Genomic DNA, 15188 nt, shown 5'->3' on the forward strand with positions numbered 1-15188 from the left:
CTTGGATAAGACACATCTGCTGGACATCAGAAGAAGCCATAGTACTATACCAAACTATAACTTGTGCAACCACACATGCATGTGGTTGGTGAAAACGACAACTTTAAAACAGAAACAGAAAAAGCATTAAATTAGGGGTAGTTCGGGATGAACTCTTGCTTCATCACTTCCCACAGACATCTGAACCCTGGATGCTAAATCTGTTTATTCAATTTGGTGGAAGAGAAAAGGAAAGACTTTTGTATTCCTTCTGTCCTTTCCTATGCCCTTCCATCCTCTACCTTGCTACTGAACTCCTATAAATGCTACTCTTGCCTTAATGTGTGGCCAAAAATTTTCAGAGAACCACAGAATGGTTTGGGTTGGAAGGGGCTTTCAACACCATCTAGTCCCACCTTCCCTGCCATGAGCAGGGACACCTCCCACCAGACCAGGTTGCCCAAAGCCCCATCCAGCCTGGCCTTGAACACCTCCAGGGATGGGGCATTCACAGCTTCTCTGGGCAAGAGCAGAATAAAAATCAGAAATGCTGATGCCATGGCAGGTAAGTCACTGTGGTCCCATACAGGCCTAGCATATGCTGCACTAGAGTGGCACCGTGCCAAAATGCAACGCTGAGGTCAGGATGCACAGTCCAAGGGAAAGAAGAGAGCTGGCAGCTCCATGCACTTTCTTACAAGGGCCTGAACTTTCAGGCATGTTGCAACTTCACTTTTTCTCTTTGAACTGTACTCAGAAAAATAGATTTTTTTTCTGGTTCAGACTCAGAGGCAGGGAATAAGGGGAAAAGAATGGAAAGAGGAAGAGAGCAGCAGAGAACTAGGACGTACGGGAGCTAAAAATTTGCTGTGCTGGTACTTGCACAGGCACGTAGAGCACGAAAGTGCATCCTTTCCTTCTGTGGCTGATGCTTCTCTCCAAAACACACAGCAAACCATAGCAGACAACCAAATACTTTGGAAGTTAATGTACCTGAAGATGTCAGATCATTCTCCCTGTATTAGCACTGCAACAAAAGGCTTGCCCAGGACCTCAGCAAGGTGCCACAGCTACTGGCATGAATGCTATTTTGATAAACCTTCCTCTACCTCCTTTCTCCTTGCAGAGGCCCATTCTGGTTGTCCTATCTGTAATACCACTGCTGCTTGCTCCTGCACAACAACCAGCATCACAGAAGTTCACAACTTTGCCAAAAAGCTGGGCCTTTCTTTTTGCATCCCTGCATAGAATAAGTCTCTATGAAGACTTAAACCAGACTGCATGGTGAGGAGATAAGCACAAAATGACGTTAGCCCTATTGATCTCTGCACTTACTCATCTAAATCTACATTTACCTTGCCATGCACTTTATAGTTTGTCTGTAGGACAACAGGAAAAAACAGAATAAAGAGAAGATTTTTTCTCTTCTACTTTTCTGAAGAACAGGTATTGAATATAATCTAATCATTAATACGTTGCCATCTCTATTATGCATGTGAACAGGTTTTAAAAAAAAAAAAAAAAAAAACAAACTTTCACAACTGTTTATGAAGCTTTTGAAGAACTACTCTTCACAGAATCACAGTGAAGTCTAGGCTGGAGGGAACTTCTGAACATCATCTGGACTATCCCTGCTACCCATTTTACAGACAAAAAGGAGACACCTAGAAAGAAATTGGCCCACCTGTGCTCACACACTTAAAAGAAAAACAGATTGGGGTTTTCCTTATGTATCGGGACCTGATACTAAACCACCCAATCCACAGGAAATTCTGCTCTTGTTTGCAAGAGGAGCAGGCTTGTACAGACGACACTGCATATGTCACTGTGTTGTTGCCCATACAAAAAGACCATATGTTGTGACACTTGTTTTTACACCTACAGAGATGCCAACATGCAGCTATGCTGGCTTTCCAGCACAAGCACTGCTGACATCCATTTGCTTTTGAGAACCACGACATCTGGCTGGGTTCAATCCTCTGCCCTGGCCAACCGAGAATGGCTTAGATACAAGTCACCATCTCCCTGTAATGTCTCCAGGCTTCTTACAGTTTCATGGTATTTTTTTTTCATGGTATTCTATCCTCTCCCTTTTCTTCAGGGGTCTGAGGAGGTATGTGGAAACCATAGCAGTTATGGATAACACTGCCGCTGATTGAGAGACATCAGCACCTTTTAGGCAGGATGCTGCTGGACAGTTAACTGTACAGAAGAAGAACGCCAAAATGCTTGCAAAATGTAACTTCTAAAAGATGTACAGTGTATCAGCTGAATAACAGGCCCATGGGAGCACTGGCAAAGAGACCTCTACTGAGGATGAGAAAAGGATGGGTAACTACTATACCTGTGCAAATACAGAGAAGGATTTTCTTATGCTTCTGAATCTGGAGAACAAATGTTGCTTTCCAACCTGGAGAGTAAAGGGTACCTATCTGACTGGAAACATTGTGAATTACGCATTTTACAGTGCCATGGAAACCTGCTATGTACTCTTTTTCTGAATGTCCTCATAGACTGTCTCTTTTTCTCTGCCAAGTGCAGGCCAGTAATGCTCGCGTGGATCTCTGAAAAGGATTTCCACCAGGCTGATGTAAGGCAGAACCTCCCCTACCATGACTTAGAAGTGTTAGAAGGAGGCAAAAGAGGCAAGGCCCTTCCTCTAAACCAGATCTTCCCTACACTTGTATGAAACACATTACCTGTGGACGCTGAGAGAAGCAGTTTACAAAAGGAGGCAGCGCAGGGAAGAGCAATGGGCAAGGCACTCAGTTCAGATGAAAAAGTGCATGAACACACGCTATTCTCCACGGCACCCTCTGGGAAGTATCCTTTTTTCCCTGGAGCAATCGCAGACAGCCACGGCTATGCAGCAACCTCTGTTAGCTAAGCTGTGTCCCTGTCCGCTTTCTGCTCAACAGATGTCTGCTCCACCAGACTCCAGCAACGGCCGCCCTGTGTGGTAATCTGAGTGGAAAAGCTGATTAAACAGCCCCACAAACCCGGCTGGAGCTGAGTGGTCCTGCCACCCAAATGCTGGTACCTGATCTAATGGGGCCGGTGTCCCCACGTGCCACATGGAGGCTCGATTGGGGGCAATGCCGATGTGACTATCCTGCTGGAGACTCTCGCTCTCCACCTCCAGCACCAGGAGCCCAGGGAGGCTGTGCAAGCATCTGTGTACCTCACCCTCCTTCTGCAGGCCAGGAGAGAAAGCCCGGCTATTTACTCACAGCACTGCTCAGCTGTGTGCACTCCTGCTGCCCACGCCACACCTGTGCCCTTTGGCTGTCATGAACCTAAGACTCGAGCCTCGCCGGCTGTCAGTTCATCACTGCGGCTGAGCACTGAATTGTCATGAAAGAAGATCCTGACCTTTCCTCAGCTGCATGATGCTATGTTTCTAAAAAAAAATCTCTTATTATGCACTTCTTGAAGAAAATATGCTTTTTAGGGGGCTATTTAAAAGACTAGATGAAAAGACAGAAATAAAAAACCAAACCACCTGTAACCATCCCAGCTATCGGGCAAGAGCATGACTTGGGACGAACACAGATCCACAGCTGTAAACAATCACATAACGGCTCATTCACGTGAAAAATACATTTGCAAAGACTCATTCTCTAATAAAACCCAAGTGCTGCTGATACAGGGAGGAAAGCACTGGGGAGACCAGTTGATGCGGGCTGTTCTAAAAATACCAGTTTGTGCTGTCATCTGGTGAGAGTATGTCATCCTGTAATCTTGGCATCTGCAGGGACAGCAAGTTTCTGCCTAATTATTGCTGCTGAATCACATGACAAAGCATGAGGCTCTAAAATATATATATATATCACAAAAACAGAACACCCAAACCACAGGATCAGACCACTATCTTGGCTTCTGCTGCCGACGGCTCACAACACAAGCCTGCGGACAGCACGCTGGTTTTGATGGACCTTTTCCCTCAGTTACAAACCCTAAAACAAAAACTTAGATTTAAATAAATAAATAGCTGAAGCTTTTCCAGAAGGAGCGAGGGGATCCATCACGTTCCTGTGCCGGCTCCTGCTGCCTTCACCCCCGCTGAGCACAGGCCCCGCGAGCACCCTCCTGACTCACCCGGCCCAGCCTGGGGAGGAGCAGCCCCATCTGCTGCTGCTTCCCGTCGACATGGGGCTGTGACAAGGACTTTCTGGAGCCGAGCTGAGGACAGTGGCCGCCTGCAACACCACAGCAGGGACTGAGGCCCAGCGGTGCCTGGGGTGGCAGCAGCAGAGGCTGCAGCTTCCCCACAAGCATAGGACAGGCCCCTGGGGAGCCTGCTCGGGGCAGGCCCTCCCTGGAGTTAATGGGATCCCTGTTTCCAGAGAAATACAGAGTTTTCCACACAGATATTTTTGCTCAAAGACTAAACTTGGCGCAGGACGTTCAGCTAGTCACAAAACCACTTTTCAAAACTCGGGCTGGCTGAAACAACACTGAAACACGAAAAGCGCGCCACCGCCTTAACCACTGACCTGTTAGAAACGGAGCAGAAGAATTTGCTCCTCTTGAATTTCCTTTGGATTTCTTAAAGGTAGCCGCACAGGAAACCTGTCAGCCCTGCCTGTGAGACCTCATTTTGGAAACTAAGGAGGGAGCACAGCCATGGTGGTGAGGCAGCCGGGGTCCAACAAATCTGCTCTCCACATGTCAGCTTTAACAAGCAGAAAACAAGGTTTGTGGAAAAGAATGACAATCATCATCCTCATGGCACATTGTCCATTCAGAGTGCTCTGATTCAAAGGGGACAAACTGCATCCCAAGAGAGATCCCTTTACTATTTCAACTTTTAAGAGTCTTTTAGTCAGTGCTGTCATCCTCAGACCTATGGGTTTGCCTTTGGTATGAATTTTACCCAGAAACAGGCTGAATGTAAATTAACAAATCAGCAAGTAGTCCTAACAGATACAGACTAATGAAATACAGGCCTTTTATTACATTTCGTAGGATTTTGATTTATCAGAGATGTTAACCATCAAATTCTGTGAACTAATTCAGGACACTGCTATTAGAGACTCGTGAGCTCTACTGCTACAGTAGATGACTTGGGACTTCAATGATGCTCGGGTAAAATGAGTGACTCTAACTGCTCTGTGAAGTATTTTACTTCTAATTTTCAAACAAGTCAACGTGGCTTCAGCACAGCTCTGTTACAGCGCCCAGAGGGATCCAGCTAAATGGCACATTAAAACCTCTCCCAGAAGATGCAGCTAGATGAGTTTTGCAGGCAGCAAAACCAGCTCAAGAAGTTCCTGCCCTACTTGCACGGAGCCGCCCTCCACCCCTTTTCCAAGCCCTGCCAGCATCGCCGGCTGTGGGGCTCTCTCAAAAGCTGGATTTCTGGAATAACTGAGGCAAAACCAGCTTCTTTGAGGGGTTTTGATGCCAGAGCGTTTGCTGATCACCAGCCCCCATATATCCCCTATTTCTTCCCCAAACTGACAGGGAGAGCCCCCATCGGTTTGCTTGGGGCTGCTCTTCGGGCAAATACCAACTCCCTTGGGCTCCTCTGGCTGAGAAGGACCACAAAGCAAAGAGCCAAGTGGTGGGAACACCAGCAGATAGAGGGAGGACCCACTGGTTTATAAATAAAAGGTATTCTGGAGAAAGGCTAGGCAATAGTGATGTCTTCACGTATTGATAAATGGGCTGAAAAAACAACCCAATGATTACGTGAGTGGGTGGAGGGCAGATTCAGTGCTCTTGGGAAGTGAGCAGAGATTGGGGGAAATCACGGCTGTGTGAATAACGTAAGAAAAAAGCATATTGATTTTCTTCTTTCCTTCTTGCAGGAGGAAAATCCAAACAAACGAAATCAGTTACGGGCATCAATCGGGGCCCATTGAAAGGCCGGGCACAGCAAGTCCTGCGGGCACAGCACCAGCGTGGTGGGAGCTGGTAAACGTGCGCAGGCCATGGCCACCAAATCTTAACGGTGGTATCTTCTGCACATGCCTTTCCTCTCCCCTGTGAGGAGACTGTAGTCAATTTTCTTCCAAAGTAACCTCCCTTCTATACCTAGGGTATGTATAAGCTAAAGAACTATGTATTTGGCTGCTTTCTTTTCTTCCTGAAAACTGACTCCAACTTTTCCCTTATTTTTCATAGAAAACACAGCACTCTAAGGTATGCCGATAGCCCACTGTAACTGCTTCCCTTCGTGAAATGGATTAAACATGAGCAAGCATCAGGCTGTTCTGCTGAAAGTGTTTCCCAGGCTCCAAGCCCACAAAGCTTTGTTATTGGGGTCACGAAAACCGCTGAGAGGAGATTTTAATTCAGGGGTCCCTATGCTACAGCGAGGCAGAAAAATAGCTGAGAAAACAATTCAGGCTGATGACATTTGACTTCACGTGAGATGCTCCTACCAAAACTGGAGGCACTTGCTCAGAGGCCAGTTATTCAGTGCTGATGCTCAGCAGAGCAGGAGACCTGTGGAGGTGAACCAGCACAGCAGAAATCACCTGCACTCACACCTGACACCGGAGGCACCCCATAGCAGCCAGTCTGGCTGCCAGAGACAGAGAAAGAGGCTTCCACAGGTGACTGGACATTAATTCACTGAGGAGAGCCATGTCCTTAATAAATCTGTCCTCTGAAATGAGGCTCCTTGCACACAGATGTGTCGGATCCTCTCCTCTGAGAGCACAGCGTGGGAAGGATCGGGCGGTTTTGCTCTCCCTGCATGGTGCAGGACAGGGTTGAGAGGCAGCTGGGAGCCCTGGTGAGGAGGTGGCTGGTGGCGTGCCTCCCTAGTGCTGCTTGTGGGCCTCCCCCGGCACTTTCTACCCACACAAAGTAAGTGACAATGCTAAAACATCACTCTACTGAAGTGTGTCAAGCACAGCTGTCAATAACATCTCTGTTTTAAGCAGAATGTACTGTTGGATGTTTCACCTCAGGCAAAGAGGGTTTCTGAATCCAAAAAGCTCATGCACCTGGAGGCAGAGACAACTGATCGACAAGAATGACCTGCTGCAAGTATTTGGTTCCCAGTTCATGAACCACTTTTCTTTTTTTCTCCCCTTTACTTTCTTACATTAATAAGCACTGGAGCTGAAAAAAAAAAGCAGAATTCAGTGGGCACCCTGTCCTTGCCATGATGCCATCTCATGCACGGTCAGTGGGATGCAGCATCCTCTACAGCCCACCTCTGCAGCCCATCTCCCAACCTCACTCTGTAACACTCTTGCTTTTAGAGAGAAGATGTGAAAGTACTGGGCAAACCACCTGCTCCACTGGAGCGAGGAAGCTTTGCAGATGACTACACCAAGGAGTCCTGCATAGTCCTTTTCTCCCTTACAGACAGCAGATCAGCACATATCTTCGGGGGTACTCGAGACAGAGTTCAGGAGGCTCACCACTGCTGTTCACAGACTGCAAAGCTTCCCTGTGAACATCTAACTGTGTAACAAAGAATGTAAACTAAATTAAAGATGAAAGGGTCACTCATCAGTAAATTATGCACCATAAAGTCAGAAGACACTGTGACTCCTTCTTTCTATCCTTTCCCCAGAAAATAAGAAAGTTGGAAGTCAGCTGCAAAATGAGTGAATGCCTCTTTTAGCCTCAGAGTTGGGATACTCTGCACACTGTTCTGAAGTTAACACAATACTTTCAATAATTTATAGCTAACCTTTTATCCTACTGTATTTTGAAATCTACTCCCTTATACTAATAAATAAACAAAGGAGAAAGGGCACTTTGTGTGGAACCTAGTCGATGAGTCAGAGAATATGTACGTGGAAGCAGGCAGAGAGGTATGGGCAGGAACCTGCAGAATCACAAAGGATGACAGAAACAACATTTACAGGCTCTGGTGTCCCCAGATGTGGAAAAGAAACACTGAGAAAAAGCACAGCAACCTAGAAAAAATTAATCTGAGGCAAACATTTCAAAAGCATTGGTGTAAAAACCCAAACCTAGAGATACTCTCTTGGTGGAGTCCAAAAGGAAACGATATCTACGCAGGTCCTGAGGGGGACCAACAATTTTTGCATATTTAAAGCACTTAAATCAGGATGTTCCTGGGACCAGGATCCTACCTTTGTTATTTCAAAATACAGTTCCTTGGTTTGCTACTTTTCTTTTGCTGAAAATTACATTAAAAAATAAAAACAAACAAGAGCACTAGAGTAGGTGTACCACAGCAGCAGTATAACTCTAATTCAGTCCAAATCTGTGCCGCACACCCCACCCTCAGCGCAAGCAGTGATCTTTCAAGGGCACTCTTCCTCCTCCCCTGCAGCAGTATTGCTGCACTGACTGCAAAGCCCCTTGCCCCATCCCCATGTAACACAGCTTGGCTACGTGCAGCCCCAGCTGCAGAGATGAATCCACCTGTTGCGACTTCAAAGAAGACAAGCTGGAGCTCTCTGATTCCTGGAACCCACAAATATCCCAGCTCGGTTTGCCTGATTTGTCATTAACATTTCTTATGCCTAAATTAAGAAGGACACATAGCATCAGATGTGTGCTGACACTGTTGCAGCCGAGCAGCTTTTATAGCTTAGCCTCATTTCCCTCCACACCTCCAAATTTTTCTTGGTTGTAGCTGTTGCATACCAAAACACAGCAAGCCATCGCAAGCCAAATTAGCACTATTAGTGTGCGCTAACAATTAAGTGTTTGGTGCAGACTCCAATAAAACTAAGGAACCAAGCATTTTAGCACATCCACGGGGCACTGACCTGTTTGCCCATTTTTCCCTGTTCTGAAAGATCCTTCAGCCTGGTACCCAACTCTGTGATGAAGCCTGTTTAGCACCAGTGAAGTTCCCCACATTCAGACTGACAACGTTCTGAGCTGAGATGAGGGAATCAAAGTTAAAATCCAGCCCATCTGCATCCATGAGTTCACTGCGGATGATGGACTCCATGTCACACTCCAAGCTCCCATTGAAAATATCCAGGTCCAAGTCACTTGGGAATTTCTCGTGTCCCATGACTGGGAGGTTCACGCTAGAGGAATACAAAGAGGAGCCTGAGAGCGGGTCAGAAAGTGTTTGCATAGACTGGTTGACGGGTGACTGCTGATGTTTGGAGGAACCCAAGCTGTTCGAGTCATTCAAGCCTATGTTACTGATGGAATTGGACAAGGCACGGCTGCCACTAAGAGGAGAGTTGTGAGACTGGTGCTGGTGATGGGGCAGGCTCTGATTGACCAGACCGCCCTGGCTGGACTGCGCGGCAAACGACATCATGGGGTCGTTGCGGAGCATTATATTCCTGCGGGAGTTCTGGGCGGACACAGCTGTGCTGGCTTGTGACATGAGTGGGTCAGACTGTGTCATCATGACATCGCTGTGACTAAGTGCATCAGAGGCGAGCAGATCCTGCAGCGTCTGGTTGTTGTAATGGGAAATGGAAGAGAAGGTGGCCTGCTTGTTCTCCTGAATGGTCTGCATGGGCGACTGGCGGAGGGAATTCAGGGACGACGGCCCAAAGACGGCGTTGTTGAAACTACTCGAGGGGGAACCCAGCCCTGAACCTTTGGAACCATACGGAAAACTGGAGCTTCTCTGCATCATCCCTCCTGTGGGCGACTGCTGGGAGGAAGGGAGTGTTATATTGTCCAAGAGATCATCCATGAGGTTATCTGTCAGTCCATCGTTCAAATTCATTGTCCCAGCCATATCAGTCAACCTAGGCAACTCCACAGTACACGGTTTGTTTACCGAGGGGGACAAGCTTGATGGACTACTGTACAGCATGGGAGAAAGTGGAGCGTCGTCATCTTGAACATCATCTAGTTCGGTGCTTGCCAAAATCGGTGACAAGCGGCCACTTATCGTACTGGCGTTGGAATTCGTCCGGGAGCGAAAATCTGTCCACGCATCCAGCTCATCGCTGCTGCGGGAAGTTGGGCTCCCCGGCCACTTGGAGAGCTGGGAAGGGCTGTCCTCGCTTGCTTCCTGGGCAGTCTGCAGGGCCGCCTTTTTCTTAGCCGCCCGCCCTCTGCTCTTGGTGTACTTGTTGCTGTTGTCCATGGACACGGCGCGTCTCCGTGGTGCCTTGCCCACTTTTCCACCATCTGGATTGATCATCCACCAGGAGCTCTTCCCGGTGCCTTCGTTCTGCACCCTGATGAAGCGGCTGTGGAGTGACAAGTTGTGCCGAATTGAGTTCTGCAGGAAAGGAAGAAAACAAAATGTCAAGGCCAGCACTTCTTTTGCTACCCCAAACCTCAACCACAAAACCAACATCACATGAAAATGACATCGATAAAAAAAGCAGCCCCTGGAGGACACCACCGTGGGTTTCTTGGGTGGTAGACATGGAAGGGCTGGAGCATGACAGCACCGTGGCAGCACGTTGTTGTACAGCAAGCAATTCCTGGTGTCCACCTTTACTCCCCAGAAGCTGCATCCTAAGGAATGGGGTGTGACACAGGTCTGGTCCTGCTAGCAAGGAGCTAGACAAGAGAGCTGGGAATGTCAGAGCGAGGGAACAACATGTCCAGCTCCCCTTTGCCAACCAGCCCTCTGATGGGACACGGGTGAAACCAGAGGCCAAAGCCCATGCCCTTAAATCATCCAACAGCACCAGGCTAGAGAAGGCTGCATCTCTCTTTCCACTCAGGACAAACCTCTATACTATCAGCAATCTTGCCATCAGTTCCTTTTAACAAAAGCTGCAGAGACACTGCAAAAGTCTGACTGGAGGGGTAGTCACAGTCATTGCAGCCTGGCAAATGTCTTTTTAATTCTTCATTGGCATGTGTGTTTGTGTACTTGTTATAATCATTCCTGCGAAAACTGTGTGTGCTGGTGCTCCTCTCCCACGGGCACGCTGTGCATGAGTAAGCCGTGCTTTCTCTCTCGGTGAGAGGCACCAGAATTACACCCGTACCACAGCAGCCGGCCCGGTGGCCCCCCCCCCCCCCCCCCGCTATAGTATCCTCACAGTCTTCAAAATACGATGTGACACAACGCACGGTGACGTCCCCGTCACTGTAAGCTGCTGGATACTCATCTGTATGAAGTTGCACAAAGCTGTCTACCCCGTGTTGTAGAGGATGCCACAAAATACGGTACTTGCAGGGGAGGTCGGGGCACAGGCTTGCACCACTCAGCAACAACCACACTCTGGCAATAATCTCCCCAGAATAAGACAGTGGCAGAGAAAAGCAGCTACTGTGGTAGCCCCAGCGAAAGAACACCAGATTTATACCCAAAGAATAGGGATAAAAATCCAGCTCTACTCATCCTACTGATTTGGGGCTTAAAATAAGGCTCAAGAAAGGACATGCAAGTAGTATTGGCAACTGAGAATGCTTCCAAGGGGCTGGATTTTTTTTTCCCCATGTGCAAGTCAAAGATTTTTGGAGTGATGCCATATTCTTTTGACAAAACAGTTGTGCTATTCTTGCATGTTAAAGACAGACAGGTTTAAAAAGTTGCACTTTTCCCTACATTTCTGCAAATACCAGCTATATAGAGAGTAAAATTACATTTGTTCTACCAGCATGCTTTAAAAGCCCAATGTCAACAGGACGATAGCATAATCAAACCATCCAGAATAAATGACCTTAATTTACAAAGCACTGAAGAAATTCCAGGTTTAAATGCGCAAAGAATGCATCAATCAACAAATCATTCACTATCTCAGCACTTGCATTGTAAGGGTAAATGGATGTTTGACATATGTGAACTGGAGACACACTGGATGTATGAAGAAATACAGCCCAGCTTTTTTTAAACAACCCTTTTCAGCCTAAGATGCCTTTTCCCCCTCTAAGTGTTGTGGTTTTTGTCAGATTGTGAAATGGAAAACATGCCTGAAGTTCTTCTCACATGCAGACAGCAGACGCATTCGCGATGAAAAGAGAAATCGTACTGACTGCGGTTCAAAATAGCAACTGCTCAGTTTTAAACAGTTTGCACAAAACAGCAGACCAGGCTTTGCAGACGCACTCAAGACAAGTTTGGGTCAGCATTTCAACTGTGAACTTGTCTACTTCCAAAGAACTATAATGCCATTGAAATATGTTGGATTGAGGTGCAGCATCATAATTCTTCAGTCTAAGGAGGGAAAGAGTGCTTTTTGTTGTTTAGCTGATGAACATTTTTGACTATATTTTGAGCCTGGTAAAAGTCAGTTTCTAACTTCTAATAACTAGGCACCACTGCTAACTTCCTCATGTTTCTCTCAGCTGGCTGGAGACTGCTGGTTTTGTTTTTGTTGATTTTTTTTTAATTATTTTTATTTTTTTAAAATAGTATTTCCTGATATTCCAGTTTGTACTGCATCAATGCAGGTAGCTCTTGCATTCATCCCCTGTGACAACTACACGTGAGAATATCTGCATGGGAATCTCTCCCGGTGGCTGGATTAGGATGACCAGAGCTAGAACACCACACCACACACCATCACGTACACAACCTACAAATGCTGGATATCAGAGTAAGTATCACAGTGATACCTGCAGATTAAAAAAATCTCCCAAACCAGAAAAGAAACACCCAAGGTGGCATATGCAGACTGCCATATAGCTTCTAATGTGAAAACACTCAGCCAAAGTGCCAGCAGCTAACAGTGTGTGACCTCTGGTATTCTCACGCATTTCTGCTGGTGGTAGGTGTAGTATGAAAACATCTGGTCTAAAACCACGAAAAATCCCAAATGGTCAGTTGGTAAAAATGCAAAATTGAAGAACATTTTAGGATGAGGGTGCCTGCATGTGTGGATATATGTGCACATATGTAATCTTCCTATAATATCTTTTTGCTCAGCGTTGGTATCACATAAATAATAAGAATGTAATAATACTTTTGCACTGAAAATTGTTAGTTATGAAAAAATCCAAGCAGTTTGTTTTCCTTTACATTATGCAATATGCCATTTATGCTCCAGCTTCTGTTTTTCTTTACTTTTCTCCTGCAGAAGAACTGTTTTCTTACGCATAATTATGGGCCAATTTATTTTTGTGTACCTCATCTCCACCCTCTGTTCAAACACTGCCTTGAAACCCACTTCTTTCACGTAGCCTCCCCCGCTAACCTCTTCAACAACAGTATCTGAGTTTCTTGGTTTCTCCATGTGTCGGATGCCCTGCCAAATCAAATTATGGCTGGACCCTATTATGCTTTCACAAACAAGTCTTGCTACGGAAATCAGCGAGTGAAGGCTGCTGTGCTGGGCTACCAGGCTGCTACCAGGATGGGAATAACTGTGCTTTCTACCTGTTTCAGGATTGTCAATGAATGTTCACGGCTGCATAAAATATAGGAAAGGGTTGTGGCACAACTTCTGCTCCCAGGCACATGCATTAGCAATGTATGATCCTTCCGACAAACCACAGAGGAGGTGGGGAAGGAACGAAAACACAGTTTGTGATTTGAAGCCACTGCTGTTCAAATTAATGGGGATTTGTTCTGGCTTATTTGAGGGAAGGAGTAGGCCACTATGATGGAAACAAAACACATTTTTCCATGCCAAAATGCAACGAGAAACTTTAAAAGATCTATAAAGGAACGCCCATGAATCTGTCCTGGAGACCATATGTCCGTGGGACAGATGCTAGCCAGGCTGCAGACACCTTGGGAAGAGCTCACATACCACTGAAGGCTACAACACAAGGACTGTACAAGAGCAGAGCAGAAAATAAATATGACGAGCTCCTCCCTTTATTAGCGTTACTATTTATACCCAACTTGAAGTAGGCTGCATGCCCTACCAAGAGCCAGAAGACCGAGGTTCCTGCAGATAAGATCAAGAAAGAGCGTACCATACGGCACTGTGCCTGGCCCAGCTGGGTCCCAGCCCCTCGTGAAGTGGTCTTGCAGAAAGGTTTTTGGCCCTGAAGGCGAGGAAGACCGAGCAGAGAGGAGCACACGAGGCAGGGCAGATGTGGTGCGAGCAGAGGATGGTACAGCGCCTCAGGAAGGCAAGGCCGCTTTGCTCGGCTGCCAGCTGCCAGAGAGCTTACTGCACGCTTTCGTTAAAATACATACATCTGTGAGGAGTATGAGGTGCCTCTGGCAGACGCCAGGTGGGGGGGCAAGGCTGTGAGGAGATGGGCAGGTAGGAGTGACGCTGCTGGGGTGGAAGGAAGCTGAGCATGGAAGGTGGAGAGAGGGGAGAGCACCAGGACATCTGGAGAAGAGGACAGCAGCAGTGTGGGGTGGAGCAGACCCACAGAGCTGAAGAGGAAGGTGTCAGCAGAAGGTGTTGTGAGGCCAAGTGATGGTGCCATCAGGGAAAATGGCAGAGGAAGGGCTGGCACTCAGCCCTGATAGAGGTGGGGACAGCGGGGTCCTGCCTCGACCTCCCTGCCCATGCGTGCTGAGAGGCCGTGGGATATAAGGCTTCCCAAAGGCAGACCCTGGGATGAGGTGGTGGTGGTGGCATCAGGAGGGGTGCTGATCTTCCCTGACCCCTTTGCTAGGCACTTCTCTTCACCATACACCTCACACCCCTTGGGGTTTCATATAAACCTGCGTGGTTTTGTGAAACAGCAGGCCAGGGGGTGGCAAGATAGCATACCGAGTCTCCCTAGCAATAAATCGGAGCTGAGCACCCCATAGGAGCCTGAGCAGCAACACACGTGGTGACACTACTGTGAAACCCAGGTCCACATGGGAAGTCAGCGCTGACCAGGGTCAGTGCTGATCCGCTGCTCCCAATTTTATTAATGCTCCTTGAGGGAATCAGCCACATTTTTGCTCACGAAAATAAATGAAATCAGCTACCATGTCCTAATTACACATCCCTCTTGGTATTTTGGTACGAGTGCGGATGGATAAGCTCCCAGAGAGGACACTCAAACATTTCCATCGCGCCATATACCTGATTTGGTGCAAGCATATAAATGAGCCGCCTGGAAAAGCTTAGGCCATGCGTTATTTCAACACGCAGCCCTGGCCGAGCCAAAGCAGCAAATGCTCAAGCCTTTAAGACGGAGAAAATCCCCCCCCCTGCTCCTCCTGCCCGTGTCTGCTTCAGCCTCTTCCAAACTGTGTTTACCTTGTGGAGCCCGTCCATTAACTCAGACACCAGCTGCAAGTGCTTCCACTGCAACACAGAGTCTTTTTTGTCTGGGAGCAACATGTGGTATCAATTTATCATTCTCAACAACGCAACAAGGAATCCACTCACTTTAAAAATAAAGAGAGTTGTGTAACTTAACTCTTAAAGCACCCCCCCCCAAAAAAATAGGCTGAAGATTAGGCAAGATGAGGTGCAGCT

At 47.2% G+C, this 15188-nt stretch overlaps 1 protein-coding gene across 1 annotated transcript in view; it reads right to left on the reverse strand.

Annotated features, from left to right (window-relative positions):
• FOXO3 (forkhead box O3) overlaps positions 1-15188 on the reverse strand; it is an 87862-nt gene that overhangs the window by 6045 nt on the left and 66629 nt on the right. Inside the window, exon 3 of the mRNA XM_035320591.1 lies at positions 8691-10126. Within this exon, the coding sequence (XP_035176482.1) occupies positions 8726-10126 (1401 nt within the window). The 3' untranslated portion in view covers positions 8691-8725. The remainder of the gene's footprint in view (positions 1-8690; positions 10127-15188) is intronic.

The sequence above is a fragment of the Oxyura jamaicensis genome, chromosome 3 (assembly GCF_011077185.1).
Source record: "Oxyura jamaicensis isolate SHBP4307 breed ruddy duck chromosome 3, BPBGC_Ojam_1.0, whole genome shotgun sequence".
Taxonomy (NCBI): Eukaryota; Metazoa; Chordata; class Aves; order Anseriformes; family Anatidae; genus Oxyura; species Oxyura jamaicensis.